The sequence below is a fragment of the Penicillium cataractarum genome (assembly GCF_028827025.1).
Source record: "Penicillium cataractarum strain IBT 29864 chromosome Unknown utg000004l, whole genome shotgun sequence".
NCBI classification, from domain to species: domain Eukaryota; kingdom Fungi; phylum Ascomycota; class Eurotiomycetes; order Eurotiales; family Aspergillaceae; genus Penicillium; species Penicillium cataractarum.
In genome coordinates, this window is record NW_026622740.1 from 3,360,028 (window position 1) to 3,376,083 (window position 16,056).

A 16,056-nucleotide genomic window follows, 5' to 3' on the forward strand; every position below is an offset into this window, starting at 1 on the left:
ACTAGATATTAACTATCTAAGTACTAGGATCGAGGCATAGTGGTAAGGTAAGAGAGGAAGTAAGGTATAGGATATAACTAGAGAAATAAGAAATACAGAATTCGAATACTTACTAAAGTGACTAGGCTAGAAAGATTAGGGGGATACTTAACTATTAGGTATAGCTTACGCGACCGTGACTTAGATACGACTAGAATATAAAACATCGATATATCATATTCCCCACCTAAGTATAGAGAATAACTAATAAGGTAGTCTAGTAGAATATTCTATCTAGGTCTCTAATTAGATTAGAAGATTCAAGTTAATATTAAATTAGATATTTATTAGATATTTATTAATATCCGCTAGATATCTAATAAATATCCAACTAATATCCGTATAAGAGCGAATTCAAAATCATGAAGTCTAACAATTCTAATAAACATACCATATTTTTAATATATCTTTATATTATAATCTACTAATTAAATTACATTTCCTAATTCTTTAAGCTTTAAAGATTTCATACTCTAGAAGATTTAGTTATATTATAGTAAATTAAGCGTTTTCATCTTTTAATAGTCTTCTTCTATAGAATCCACACTAACTTTCACACACTAAAATATATATCTCTAACATCAACCAAAATAACGAGAACCGCCACTTTAATAAAATCAAAATTACCACTACCCACTATATCCCTTAGGAATTAATTTATCATAAATAGCTAAGAGAATAGAATCTCTTCTTAAATATATTCATATTTCATATTCTTTCAACTAGTAGCTCATATATAAGATAGTAATTCTACCACAAACAACCATAACATACTAATACATCTGTAATGTGATTAGAAAAAGAGTGCTTAGTCAGCTATATAAGGGTCACATGAAGTGCCAAAATAAGTTAAATTAGCGAATTTTATACTAGTACGGATAATTATTGGATTTTACGGACATCCGTTAGATATCGGCGGATATCCAACAGTTAGATACGGATATCGAAGTGGTATCCAACGTCCGTAATCTGCGGATGCGGATATAACTTTAACATCCAACGGAGCGGATTTACCGCAGCCTATATATGTATAGTTAATAGGAGTTGATTGTGTATTATTCTAAGTATAAGAGGCTAGTAGCTAGGTAGACATATATACATACACGTGCTCTCGTTCCTATCAATATGTGGATGTTATAGGGTCACATGACGAAGGACCCACTCATATAACCCCTCTCTACATATAGATCTTCTTCTATAAAGATCTAACAGATTAATCCTCAACGATCTCGCATATGATTACCTACCTAAGCAAGAGACTCTTAACACTCTGATTCTGTTGATTTATCATGTGATCTTTTGCTATATTTCTTGTGATATAAATACTGCTATGTTACCTAGTTAAATTAAATCAAGTTTATCATCCCTTTTGATCTCTCTTCTAGATCGGTAGTACTCTTCCACAATCGTGGTACTTCTGCTAGTACGCACGACCGATAGACTCATAACCGTGTATTCAGATACCACATTAAGTATTTACCAATCCTTATACACACTATCGTCTTGTGTGTATAATCACGACTTTATGGTCACCGCCTAGAGTCCGACAGTTATAAGCCCGACGCCTCTGCTCTAACCACTTAACCAATTCAATTCAATCTTCCTTTACTTTACTCTCACTATCGCTTCACTTCCCACACAGAAGCGATGGATTCAACCACGCAACAAGCCACCTGGCTTCACTACCCACTAAAATCTCACGCACACTAGGTTCCATAGATCACTACGGTCAAAGACCACGCACTAGCTAATAATGTGTAGAAATATGCCGATCCGGACCAATCCGCACCGATTACCCCGCCTCAGGAACCAGTTAAACCACAGATATCTGATGTGATCAGAAACCCTACCAACACATATATATCTAATCTTCCTGAACAGCCACTCAGGCTCATCGACCTTACGTCTGACCAATTAGCTATCTATAAGATACTACTAAGTGAATACGAATCGTCAAGATTAGACTACTTTCGCTACCTACGATCCATTGAATCTCTCAAGCAAGGTATTCGATCCTCTCTCACACCAGAAGGACGTTAAATCGTCAATGGCCTATTAGCACACGAAGCTATAGTTAAACTACGTGCTACCTTTACCCTATCCGACTAATCGAAGAATCGTTAAATCCTACGCGATTAGGATAAGCTAAAACGACAAGCTCCACCAACCAAATTATCTCAACTACCTATATAGGGTCAAAAGTGGCTAATTAGCCAATCGGAAGGCGAGAAAGTAGCAATTGCCTACTTCCAAGATCCTCTATCTCCAGTATACGATTTCCTAGAGACTATCCAACCTAGTGACTAGGGCTTCTACACCTTCTGGTACAATACAATCCTACAGGGTCTAAAGAGACCTACCCTAACCGAACTGGTTAATCAATTCGTCGATTAATACCGACCGCCTACCATAACCAGCAGTGGTAGAAGACGACCTATCGCACATACGACCTACCAAGGACGTCAACCTGACGAATCAGACGAAGAAGGACCTATACAATCAACCAGAAGAAGGAAGTGCCCTTATAGGGGTATACCTAACTCTGGTAACCACGATTTTGAGACGTGTCGCTATGTGAATCCTAAGGCAAGACCTAGGGGGTGGCAACCTAACCCAGAGGTCCAAGAGCGATTTGAAAAGCGATGCGATAAATCTAGAGGATTCAAGATAGCCTACCAACGTGCAATTCGACGTTACTAACCGGCTAATTTAACCAATTCGACCAATTCGGCCAATTCAACTACTAGAGACGCTTTCTCTACCTATATACCAAAACAACAGGTCGAGACTCTCTTTCGAGAGGAAGATAGTGTTACGATGAGCAAAATCAGGATTCCTACCAAGAAGAACGACACCTAGTACTATGATACCGGAGCATCAATTTATGTCACGAATAATAGGGACCTACTGTCAAACTATAGGCCCGTTATGTCCTCTGTTATGGTTAGAAACACCGAAACCACTATCCTTAGTTATGGTGAACTGTCCGTTAAACCAATCTCTTAATAGAACCACTTTCCCTTTAAAACAAGTTGCCTATTATCCTAGATTCCACATCAACCTAATCTCTGCAGAGAGAGCTACTAGCGTAGGTATCTATCTGAATGGTAAGGATTACCTACTAGAAGAGAAGGACGGAAGACCTATCTATAAGCTTAACGCGAAATTAGGCATCTACCTAATTCGATGGGACAATTTAACCACTGACCGACCTACTACCAACCACGCTCATGTTTCATCTACCTCTCACTTATCTCTTACTTCTGTCTCACACGATCAAGTTACACCTATCACTAAGCAATTTAGCAAGGTTACCCTATCTTCACACACCAAGAAGCACCTAGATAGGATAATCGACCTATAGCATAGACGACTAGGACACATTAGCAAGGACGTCCTATCTCATCTACCAGAGCGCTCATCAGGCATCACCATCAAAGATATATCTTCGCCTATCAACCACTGCGAGATATACAAACTAGCTAATTCGCATCGTCAAATCTCTCGACGACCTATACAGTACAATCGCCCTTTCGAATCTCTATATTAGGATCTTATACACTTCGAACCATCCTTAGGCAGAACGACCTACCTATCTCACTCTATAGACCCTATCACTAAATACCAACTAGCAGAAGATCTATCTACCAAGACCGATTCGACCCAATCTCTCTGCGACCAGATCGATTTCGTACAACACCAATTCAACCTACGCGTCCTCACTATCCATTCAGATAACGAGAGATCTCTATCTAAATTCTTCGATCAAGAAGCACAATCACGTGGTATCTATCTAGAAACCACACCGCCCTACTAACCTAACCAAAACGGCTACGCTAAGCGTTATGGCGCATTAATTTCAAAGATGGCTAGGCAGATGATTATCGATTCAAACCTACCAAGCTATCTCTGGCATGAAGTAGCTAGAACTGCCGTCTATATTCAAAACCGCCTACCTCACCGCACACTAAACTAGCAATCCCCACACGAAGCGCTTACTACCTACCTCGGTGAAAACGCACCACATTAGCTACAGGCAAAGCCAGATCTCTCACACATTCGAATCTTTAGATGTAAAGCTTATGTACGCATTACTAAGCTACCTAGACTAGCTAAGCTAGCACCACGTGCTACTATCGGCTATCTAGTAGGTTATAAAGCCTATAATATCTAGCGCATCTAGATACCTACCAAACGACGTGTAATTCGTGCACAAGACGTCCAATTCAACGAGGAAGAACCCTATAATCCTTCGCTACCTAATCAACGCATCCAAATCTATAAGGAAACCAATCTATCTCAACAAATTAATACTCTTGACGACGAAGAGATTAATCAAATCCTTAAGGATATAGATATCCCATTCAACCACCCGGTGCAGCAAGATCTCGGGGGTGATAGTAGTACTACTTTCGATCATACCACACCTATACCAACAGACGAAATCCTTGGAGATCAACCAATCACACCGCCGCTTAAACCGAAATCGGACGAATCGATGAGATCTAGCGAATCAGAACCAGAAGATATAGTCCCTTTCGTCTTAATTAACAATACAAACTTCGACCCTTCTGGATATGAACCTCTCAATATACCAACTAAACGCCCACGATCAGATTCCGATTTAACCGACGACGAAAGTGAGAGAAAACGCCCTCACTTATCCCTCACAACCTATTTCCAAGCTTTCTCAACAGACCAATCTCATCAACCAAAGGTCTTAATATCAACGATTCCACCACCACTATCTGGTTACCACCAATTGACTAGCCATCCTTTTGAAAGCCAATTCCGACAAGCTATGCGAATCGAATTCAATAAGCTTCTGGATATACACGCGTTCGAACCTATCAACAAAGATCTCGTCAGATACACACACCAATCGAATTACAAAGATCTTAACCAATCAGATTACCCACGCCACTAGCTCATACCAATAAGATAGGTCTTTGCCTATAAATCTGACGAATCAGGATACCTCACACGCTTCAAAGCGCGTCTATACGTACGCGGAGATACACAGAAACCTGACGACTAGGATCCACGCACTAGCACGCTTACTACTAGGACCTTTCGCACGCTTATAGCGATCATCACACATTTTAACCTCGAGACCTTTCAGATGGATGCTATTAACGCTTTCCTAAATAGCGATCTCAAAGAAGAAGTATACTACCAGTACCCACCAGGTTTAGGACGAAAAACTAAGGTCCTTCGCCTACATAAGGCAGTATATAGTCTTCGAATCGCTAGTAAACGATAGGAAGACGACGTAAAAGAGATACTTCTCTCACTAGGCTTCAAATCTTGTCCTAAAGATCCTACACTTTACACCGATAATCGCATAGTTATTATAGTATTTGTTGACGACTTCCTAGCTACCTACCACCGAAGTGAGAGCTTACACGCTCACCAGATAAAGCAACTTCTCTCACAACGCTTTGAGATAAAGGACTATAGCGAACTCACACAATTCATCGGTATTCGAATCATCAGAAACCGACAACAGCGAAAGACCTAGCTAAACCAATTAGCTTACATTAAAAAGATCGCTACTAAATTCAACCTCCTAGGCAGGAAACCGCCTAATACACCACTAGTCAGCAATCAACGTCTTAATCCGATCACTAGTCAAATTAACTAATTAACCGTTAAACTATACCAGCAGAAGTGTGGTTCGACCCTTTTCCCTGCTATATAGACTAGACCAGACACCGCTTTCGCCAATCAGCTACTAGCTAAATCTCTCACACGCTATGATAAGAAGCACCTAGCTACTGTCGACCATCTGATTTCATACCTATATGGGACTAAAGATCTAGCTATCTGCTTTAGTGGCAGCTAATCAGATAGCCAGATCTTCACTACTTCGTCCGATGCAAGCTTTACCGATAATCTTAATAGGAAGTCATCAGAAGGTTTCATCTTCTCTTTATTCGGTAGTCTAATCGAGTGGAAATCTCGCAGGCAGAAGACGATCACCACATCCACCACAGAAGCTAAATTACTAGCTGTCTCACACGTAGCTAAGCAGCTATACTAGGTTAAACGCCTATTCGAATTCATCGAATTCAACACTAAACAGCAAGAAGTGTTAAATTACGATAATAAGTAAACCGTTGACCTATTAAATCGCGAGAAATCAGTCTTTCAGACCAAACTTCGTCACGTGGATATCAACCGCCTATAGATTCGTCAAGAGGTACAGGCAAAGCGCCTATCTGTCCAATAGGTCAAAACCACCGATATACCCGCAGACGGTCTCACCAAGTGCCTACCTAGGCAGAAGCATATCGAATTCATCAAATAACTAGGCATAGAGATACCACCTCCTAGCTAGTCATTCTCTTTTCTCTCATTCAGTTCTCACTTTGCTCTTATTCTTATCACACATCGAGAACTGAGGGGGTGTATCAATATATAGATATTGTGGGGTCACATGACGAAGGACCCACTCATATAACCCCTCTCTATATATAGATCTTCTTCTATAAAGATCTAACAGATTGATCCTCAACGATCTCGTATATGATTGCCTACCTAAGTAAGAGACTCTCAACACTCTGATTCTGTTGATTTATTATATGATCTTTTGCTATGTTTCTTGTGATATAAATACTACTATGTTACCTAGTTAAATTGAATCAAGTTTATCATCCCTTTTGATCTCTCTTCTAGATCGGTGGTACTCTTCCACAATCGTGGTACTTCTGCTAGTACGCACGACCGATAGACTCATAACCGTGTATTCAGATACCACATTGAGTATTTACCAATCCTTATACACACTATCGTCTTGTGTGTATAATCACGACTTTATGGTCACCGCCTAGAGTCCGATAGTTCCCATGACTATCTCAGTGACTGGGATATTCAACAGCGTGACCATAAAGCGGCGCTCACCCTAAACTCACCCGGGCGGCACCTACCCGACTATTAACTACACATAAGCCACACGCCGGCCAGTTAGCAGTATAGAGGGTGACCACATACGAGTCCTAGCTATTATATGTTTTTTTTTTGGCATTAATTGATCTTAGCGACCGGTATATTCAGCATCTAGGAGTGGTTAAGTGAATCCAAACTTTAGCGTTACTATGTATTTCATTCAGTATTAGATCACCCCCGTCCATGGTCTTGATACGACGTAAGCAGAAGTATAAACCGCATCCCATTTAGAAAAGAATGAAGTTCTCATGCAATAATACTAGGTAAGATTTATTATATTCTCCAGGGCCTTACCTTTACTAGCGTATTGAGAGTGCACACGGCGTTAATATCTATATCGGCATATATCGAGCCCGAAATTAAACAAGGATAACTAATAACAGACTAACTATATTTCTAAATAGAGCCAGAATCGCTCTTACTCTTTGCTAATCATTTTTTCCCTCTATAAAAGGCTCCCCTTTCATTTATTTCTTCTTTTCTTAGGCCTCTCTCGCGAAATTTTGGTCGTGACCTACGATCGGACGCTTAGGTACGTCCCTAAACACTATATTCGTAGTCGTGGCCTTAACGCTTCTTATCAGCCTAGGACTCCTCCGTTCTGGTATTTTAGATACTACCTGTAGTACTATAGTGCTATGTGTAATTAGATACTATAGTAAGTGCGGAGTCTGCGGTATAGGGCCTAACTACCGTGCCGCTAAAGTTTGTATTAAAAATTACGACGCTAAAGCCGAGTATAATCCGAATAAACTAAACGAGCGGGTATACTAAATAGGAAATAGTAAACACCTTATTATCTACTAGCGAGGGTTAAAACTTAGGTAATTCTACCGGCGTACTCGTAGTATTTTAGAGCTATCGTATAAAACTTAAATAAACCAAAAATAAAATAAGAAAATATAGAGTTCAGAAGCTAATAAGGAATAGCGAACCTAGAATATAGGCAATTACTTATCACCCGCTCGCCTTAGGGTTTTCTGTTAGCTTCTCCTTCTGTACCGTTTTCTTTCCTATCTATCTCTACTAATTTCTACCTCTTAGAATTCCTCTTATTTCCGCGATAGCCTATACCAAATTCCATTAGCGTTACCCTGATTTTGAAAATAGGCGGCTCGCCTTCCGCGACACGGATAGATCACCTATATACGAAGGGCCCTACTAGGGGCTACTCCTTTCTATTATCGAGTATAACGATATATCGGCTCTATATAATGATAGCCTACACTACGCTATCTTCTTACAAAACTACGACACTAATTACCACAATCCTTTTAGTATTACTTTAGGATATCGTAGCTATGATATACTACGTACGCTAATCGAGTTTTATCTTTTAGATATATCTCTGACTAAGCCCTTAGAGAAGTATCTTAACCGCTTCTTTGTATCTCTTATTCATAAGGCTTACGCTACCGCGGATCGAGATCTGGTTTTATGGCTAATAAACTATAATCCACCGCTAGGGACTTTCCATGACCGAAGTTTTAGGCGCTAGATACCTCTATTCTGTGCGGCCGAGGCGCTAGGAGAAGTAGGTAGTCTTATAGTATTAGCTAAGGCTAGGCAAATTACCGTTACTAGGTATAAAGCGCACGAGCGTCGAGACCGTATCGAAGGTTTTATTAACTAGCTTATTAGTATAGGCTGCTCCGTGTCCGAGTCTAATACCTTAGAGAATGATTTAGAATACCGCGAACTATAGGGGGCTTCGGACAAAGTCCTAGTGCTAAAACGTACCGTTCTCGGCGTGGCTTTTCCCTATACGAGCTATACGATAGTCTCCTATCTTATTGCTAATGGAACGGACGTTCACGACCGTTAGATATAGTCTGGTTAGTGCTACGGGATTAACCATGGCGAAGAAGTAACCCTATTATATATCACGGCCCCTTTCTGGAATATGGAAGCTATATAGGCACTTATAGATTATCGTGGCGATGCTAAGATCTCGGAGATAGTGTCTATAGCTAATATTAAAGCACGACTTCCGCTTTACTCGGCCTTGACCGGTATTATAGATCGACGCGAAGAAAAGAATAATGGAGATAAGATTATCTCACGAACGACGGACACCGTTAAAACTCTGCTCGACATAAAGCCCGATACTATTAATACGTAAGACCAACACGGCGCCACGGCCTTATATTACGCGGTGTATATACATTTAGGCTACGTGGCAATTCCTTAAGCTATTAAGCTGCTTCTAACCGCTAATCCTTCTTATGATATACTGAATATCCGTAATCGCCGAGGTATAACGGCTCTTAGAGATACGATGAGGCCTTCTTTAGTGGTAGTCTAGACTAGTTAGCCGACTTAGTGAAGTCCTTCATCACGAATAGGGCCGATATATACTTATATAATAATAAGGGACTTAGTATTCTCTATATTCTGAGCAGTCACGCCTAGCCCCCTAATCTTTACCCCCTACTATACTAGACTATCTTCTTGAGACTATTAATACTAACCAGATTAATGCCGATGGCTATACTGCTTTATATTACTTAGTGAAAAATCTAGATTAGAGTGATGCTATTTAGTACGTTGTTAGTCGGGGCGCGGCTATCAATGCGGTTAATAATAAGGGAAATACTTCCCTTCACGAGGTGATGAAGGGAAAAATGCTTAGAAATGGATATGAAAACGGAGAGCTTAAGCCCCTACTAACGGGTTTTCTAAAAAGAGCACGAGATAAGTTAATTTAAGTCCTGCTCGATACTAGAGTATCTATGGATCAGACTAACGGAGCTGGCTAGACACTAGGATAGGTATTAGACTGTGTATTAGAAGAGTAAGAAAGACTAAAGCAGGAGGATAAGGCACGGCGTAATAGTTAGGGTTAGTATCTAAGTATCAGATAGGGACAGGGACGAGTGATTATTTATATTAGATCTAGTTACTAATACATTTAGAAGTCTCCCCGGGTGTTAAATTTTACCTCCTTGATATGCATGAGAAGTAGAATAAATCAAATAAGTCATCTTTAGGTATATTCTAAGTTTACCATTAACTAAGCCCCTAGACATTAATATCCAGAAATGCGTTAAGGATCGGCGATGAAGGCTAGCTTGGTAAATGTAATTTCATTATGATATTTTACGAAGTTTTGTATGTTTTAACGTCTCCTAGGGGCAATCACGCTATAAGCTACCATTTAGCGTTAAAGTATCTTAGCTATTACGTATATATATCTAGTTATAATGTTCTATTAATAAGTTACCCTCGTATATGAAGAAATAATACTGCTAAAATTATAGCCTAAGTCAAACCTAAATACAGTATATCCCTAGCGATCTATGCTCTAGCTGTCAATAGCTAGTGCTTTCTAATACTTATAATATAATATAGTCGTTAGCGTTAGCTTACTTAGACCGAAGTTTAGTGGTGTATGATTTAAGACTCTGGATTGCCCTGTACTGTATAGTGGAGGTATTCTGGTATTAAGAAATAGGTTTAGAATTGTCTGCCCTAGAGGGTCTACACGGCTTTAGATAAGGTGATCGGGACGGGCAGGAATTAAGTTACTTATTCTTTTCCTATCGTTCTTAAAGAGCAGAAAGTAATCTCACATCTCGACCGCAATTTTAAATAAATTTGATTTCCTCCATTATATATCCGAAAATCTGGAGTAACCCTACTTAGTACTATTCTTCCTTTCTTAAGTCACTAACAGCGTCAATGTTATTAAGCGTGCCCACTAGCATAAACATCAGACCGCGGAATCCCTACATTTCAGATTCGCGATAGAGCACCGACCTATAGTGGCTACAAAAACAGATATGTCTATGCTTATCCTCTGACAGGACGGCGTTAAAGATAGTGGTGCTTTTTGATAGGCCCGGGACGAGAGAGCGCTATTTCGAGACGCTCGTCAATCTAAAGCTCGTCTTCGGCACGATGAGGTTAGTGGTAGTGTATTCACCGCTGATCTTGCGGCAGCGAGCACAGTGGTATATTATCTAGAGGTAAGCCAAATAAGTAGATGAAGAAGGGGCTTTACTCGCTGTGGTTCAGAAGTAGGGATTCTTCACCTTCCTGAGTACAGCAGCATCATCATTAACGATTGTGTATTTATTCGCTGTGCAGAGACACGAACCGGTCAACATAATGAATCGTTTTGAGGATATGGTCTTTAGAGAGACGATTATCTGGAAGTCTCCGTTGACAGAAAATATAGGTAGAAATTTGAGGTCACTGATGACGTCTTCGACTCCACCACCAAACTTTAAGTGCTGAGGTCTAATCAGGTCTTCTTCGATTGAATTGGGAACTCTACCACTCTAGGCCCCGTGTTTTAATGTCGATCCATGCCTTAGAAACAGAAGACTAGCATATAATATAAACCTACTTCAACACCTGATGTTATTGGCTTGTTGAGTTCTTGTTGCCTGCTGATGGTATTCAACGCTAAAGGGGCATAAGAAGAGGGCCTGATCCATCCGTGATATGCACGATCAAACATTCAGAAAACCATTACTAGCTGCAATATACACCTTTCCTCTCTACGTTGAAGCGGCAAATTATGCTTTCTATTGATATCAGTGGAACAAAGCTTATGGCCGTTATTATTGCCGAGAAGAATGGCCGTGAGTTTGACATCAAAGGAGTGGTTTTATTGGGGTTGCCTCACAATGTAGCCTCACATGATATCTACACCGACATTATGGAGAGCCTCTTCCTCCCACAACTGCCTCACGAGAGTCAGTTGCTTGCCTCTGCGGGTAGCTCGTCATCTCTCACGCAGTCAATTCTTGATTTTGTCCTCCCGCCCTCCCTCTGTATATAGAATCCAATACAATACAGACACATTGCCTCCCTTCAGGAGAGCGCGGACGGGCCCTATCTGACGCTACGGTCTACGACCGAAGCGACAGGTGACCCGTTATGGCCGAACTACACTCTTCTTGCTCCTCTTGACAGCGTGAGGTCACCAATAAATATGTGCAATACTTTACCGCTTTAGCCCAGTTACAGGTTGAATGCGCAAACATCCGGGGCTACATGTCCTCGAGGCTCAGCCTTGAAGTCTTTGAATGCAACATGTAGCTCAAGCAGTGTTTAGAATCAGGAATAGACGTTGACTAATAAAAGAAGAGAGTAGTTATCTGAAGGTATTATTAAGCCGCAGAATGTTGCAAAGCGATCCTGATAAGAGGTTGATATATTTAGCCTACCAGCATATCTTTAGTGGCCCTAACTCTTAAGTGAGAAAATTCAAGATAATCAAAGGGTTAATTAGACGAAACAAACTTTCCCTCACCGATATTTTACGTGAATATAATATCGGTCGCACTAGCAGCGTGCCGGAAGGCTCCTCGAGAGTTAGGTCTTCGATTCGACCTTGAAGGCTAAGATTCGATTTCCGGAGTTATTCGATGTGTCGCCTACCCAGGTTACTAAGAGGGAAGCTTTAGAAGCATAGGCTACGAAAGAGGAGCCAATACTACAGGGTGTGTGTGAATTCATTTACGCTGACCCCTCGCTAAGCGATATGCAGCATACAACAACTGTAAATACATGGTTTCTGATTCACTGAGAATGTACCAAACTTCCTGAACGGTGAACTTTGAGCCTCACCTGGTAAAGCCTGTCGTGGCCTTGTTGCCATTTACAGTATTGGGCTGCCCTCATGGCGCGGCTAGAACGAGTTCCATCTAAGGCGGCCAACAGTTGTCTGCGGCTGGCTGCATCTCCACCAAAAATCGCGAGAATGCTGGCAATGCTGATTTCAAGAACCTGGACAACGACTGGGCGGCAGATACGGTCTTTGGGCGTTTCTTTTTTCGTTTCTCAAGCTCAAATGGCGACGGTCTGTTGTGGAAACGGTGACGAAGTTCTTCGATTGTAAGTGTGGGGTTAAGAGGTACGGGTTGCGGTCTAGTCGTCGGTGGCGGTGAAGATCTAGTAGGTTGTTGGAGAACAGAGGCGTAGGTACGTTGTTGGCATTTGAGGGGAGAGGTAGTTGTCGGGGTTGGTTGGATGGGTTGTGGAGGACATGGGGCTGGTCGCGATGCTAACGGTTCTGTCTCGAGTCTGGCGGGTGAGTTGGATGGGTTGTGGAGGACATGTGGCTGGTCGCGATGCTAACGGTTCTGTCTCGAGTCTGGCGGGTGACGACTCCGCAGGAGACTCGAGATCGGTTTCCGCTTGGTTCACGGGTGTAGGAGCAGTTGGAGCTGGGTGAGGTTCCGGTCGTATGTTGGATTCGAGGGCGGTGATTTGAGTAGATCGGGTTGCGGAAGAGGGCGTACCGGTATGATTAGATGGAGACGGTAGGAATGGTTTAAGGTCGTGGCAGATAACTTGCCATAAGCAGTCTTCTTTGTGTATTTTCGATAAATTGCCGGTGGGGTTTCCCTGGATGGCCTTCAGCGGGACCATGATCTCACAGGTAAAGCAACAAGCGGTGTCGCCCACTCCGGCGCGAACTTGGTGGTAGAGACCATTCTGGGCAAGTTGATGGGGCGTGATACCAGTGAGAAGCTGGCGTTGGAATGAGATAGCTCTGGCTGCGATGGTCGAGTAGGTGGTTGAGATACGAAAGAGGGGCTTCACGTTGCGTTGTGGGGTGGTTCGGTTAGACGGCGAGGTGGATTCGGTGGTGGGGTGGGAGGCTGCGAACGGGCTGGGGATGATTTTGAAAGGTTTCTGGTTCCCACCAGGGCCTGGTTGATGAGGACCAAGAGACATGGCTACACAGCCAAGATTGCCCGTGGCCAAGCCTTAACGAGTTCTTGGAACTGATGTAAAGCAGCTTCACCAGGCCCGCTTGTTCAGGCCACTGCCCTGGTTTTCGGCACGCGCATCTTTCGATGGACGCCCTCCAGATATTGAGGCCTCGCCAAAAACCTCTCACCCCAGGTGTCTCCAGGTTTGCTCCTTAAGCATGCATCATCAGCATTTCAGCTAGAACGACATCACATCCATCGCCCAGCCGCAGGTTCTCAGTGCGAGTGAGATAGTAAGACAGGTCGGACCTGCCCCACTAGGACGACACCACATTGGCTGGTTAACTTCAGGTCCTCAGTGCGAGTGAGGTAGCTATTTCTGTCTATTTACACACCGACACGCGCGTCCGTCCTCTCGGGCCACATAGATAGTCTCGTCGGGTCCTCTCGACCCGTCCGTCACTGCCATTATGTGCCACGCCCCACAAGGAGAAGTGTCCCTACTTCGCTTTACCAGCCGAGATCTCTCTCTGCTAGCCGACCGTGTCTCGCAAAGGCTGCTAAAAGTATCCCCGTTGGCCTAGCAGGATACCTCGGCCGTCCTTCACTAACCAAGCTTATGTCCCTGGCTTTGCAGCCCTCTCGAACACCCGTGGCTGTGCCTTAACGAGTTCGTGGAGGGTCGTCGCCAGACTGTGCATACCGCTTGGAAGATGCCATAGGATATCCAGATCAGAGTTGCCCGTAGCTTCGCTTTAACGAGGTTTCGACCCAGGCCATTCCATGGAGCTCCCAAACGATCTGTTCAGTCTGCTGCGCCGCCAGTTGTATTCCCCCTCGCCGCTCAACGCCATTTTGTGTGTTTCCATTTGTTCGTCTCGTCTTTCGTGTGCTATCTTCGTGGTTTTCCTCGTTCAAGTTCGTGGGCGTCTCGCGATCTCAGAGGGTGTTCAAGCTCAGAGGTGTCCTGTCTCCTGCCTAGGCGATACCACAACCACTGGAGAACAAGTCCAGCTTCGGTCTCGAGTACGAGTCGAGTAGGCAGTCGTCGGATGGTTTTCATAACCCGTTTTCCTCTGGTTTGTGTGGGGTAGATGGATATCAACCACGGAAAACTCTGCGGCCTGACCCCTGTTCACCCCACGCGGATTCTTTTGGCTTCCCCTCCACGAAATGAGAGGGTATTGACACCGGACACCACGAGAAGGTAGAAATTCATCGTCCTAACTGCTTGACGAGAGCAGTTACCTGGCGTGCTCACCAGGGGCAAGAGATACAGTCGATGGATGGATGGATGGATGATTTCATTTACGCTGACCCCTCGCGAACGATATGCAGCATACAACAACTATATATCAATGTACGTACATGTGTCGTGTACCACTTCTTAAACGAACTTGGAGCCTCGTTGGGGCCTGCCGTGGCCTTATAGAATTGTTCGGACTGTGTTGCATCTCTGCTAAGAAGCGCGAGAATGCGGGCAATGCTGAAGTCAAAAATTTGGACAATGACTTTGTTGCGGATACGGGTTTCTTGCGGATGTGACCAGCTGAGGGTTTCCTTGTCTTGGACTCGAGCTGGAACGGCGATGGTTTGTTGTAAAACCGGCGGTGAAGATCTTCTATTGTGAGTATAGGTCTAGTAGGAGGGACGGGTTCTCGAGTTTTAGGGATTGATCGTGGCGAAGTCGTGGTGGGGTGCTGGAGGACCGAAGCATAGGTTGGCTGATGGCTTAGGGGTAGGGTAGTGATACTTGGTGTTGGGTGGGGAGGCTGAGGAGAGACGGTCGGTGGAGGTAAACGTGATTCGAGGCGGATGGAGTGTATCGGTTGAAGAGGAGTGCGTGTCGGTGGAATCGAGATGTTGTTTTAAGTCACTGGAGATGACCTTCCATATGCAATCTGCTCTATGTAGTTGCTGTATCTCTTGGAAAGGTAGGCGCTGGAAGCTATCTAGGCGTCTAGCTGACTGACACGCAAAGCAGCAAGCCAGGCCGCCAGAGGAGAAAGGTTGGTAGTGAAAGCCATTCTTGGCCAGCTGAAGCGGGGTGACGCCACTGAGCACCTGTCCGCGGAATGACAGAGCTCTGGCCGTGATGGTGGAATAGCTGGTCGAGATAAAGAATTTCTCCTGTGTGGTCCGTTGTGGGGCAGGTAGTTCGGGTGGAGTGGGGGGAGTCGCTGGTTTGGAGATAGAGGACGGTCGGCGGAGAGGTGGGAAAGGCTTCCTGCCTGCCCTGGGATCTGGAGGCTGAGGATTCATCCTTTCCAATCCCTACGACGAAAGTGCTATTGATACCCGAAAGCTACAGTCTTCAAGAGATACAGTCGTTCTCGAAATCGCCTTGACCATTACACACTTAGTCACTCTTTTTCCGACCCACCGCCAGGATCTTAGC

At 43.4% G+C, this 16,056-nt stretch overlaps 2 protein-coding genes across 2 annotated transcripts; both read right to left on the reverse strand.

Annotated features, from left to right (window-relative positions):
- Window positions 1-12,891: 12,891 nt before the first annotated feature.
- On the reverse strand, window positions 12,892-13,680 carry N7496_005704 (uncharacterized protein; the record flags this gene model as incomplete). The annotated part of the gene is made up of 1 exon (XM_056698633.1): window positions 12,892-13,680. The coding sequence occupies one exon, from the start codon at window positions 13,678-13,680 to the stop codon at window positions 12,892-12,894; it is 789 nt and encodes a 262-aa protein (XP_056557158.1).
- A 1,643-nt stretch (window positions 13,681-15,323) lies between these two features.
- N7496_005705 (uncharacterized protein) lies at window positions 15,324-15,920 on the reverse strand (the record flags this gene model as incomplete). The annotated part of the gene is made up of 1 exon (XM_056698634.1): window positions 15,324-15,920. One exon carries the CDS (start codon window positions 15,918-15,920, stop codon window positions 15,324-15,326), a length of 597 nt encoding a protein of 198 aa, XP_056557159.1.
- Window positions 15,921-16,056: the final 136 nt, after the last annotated feature.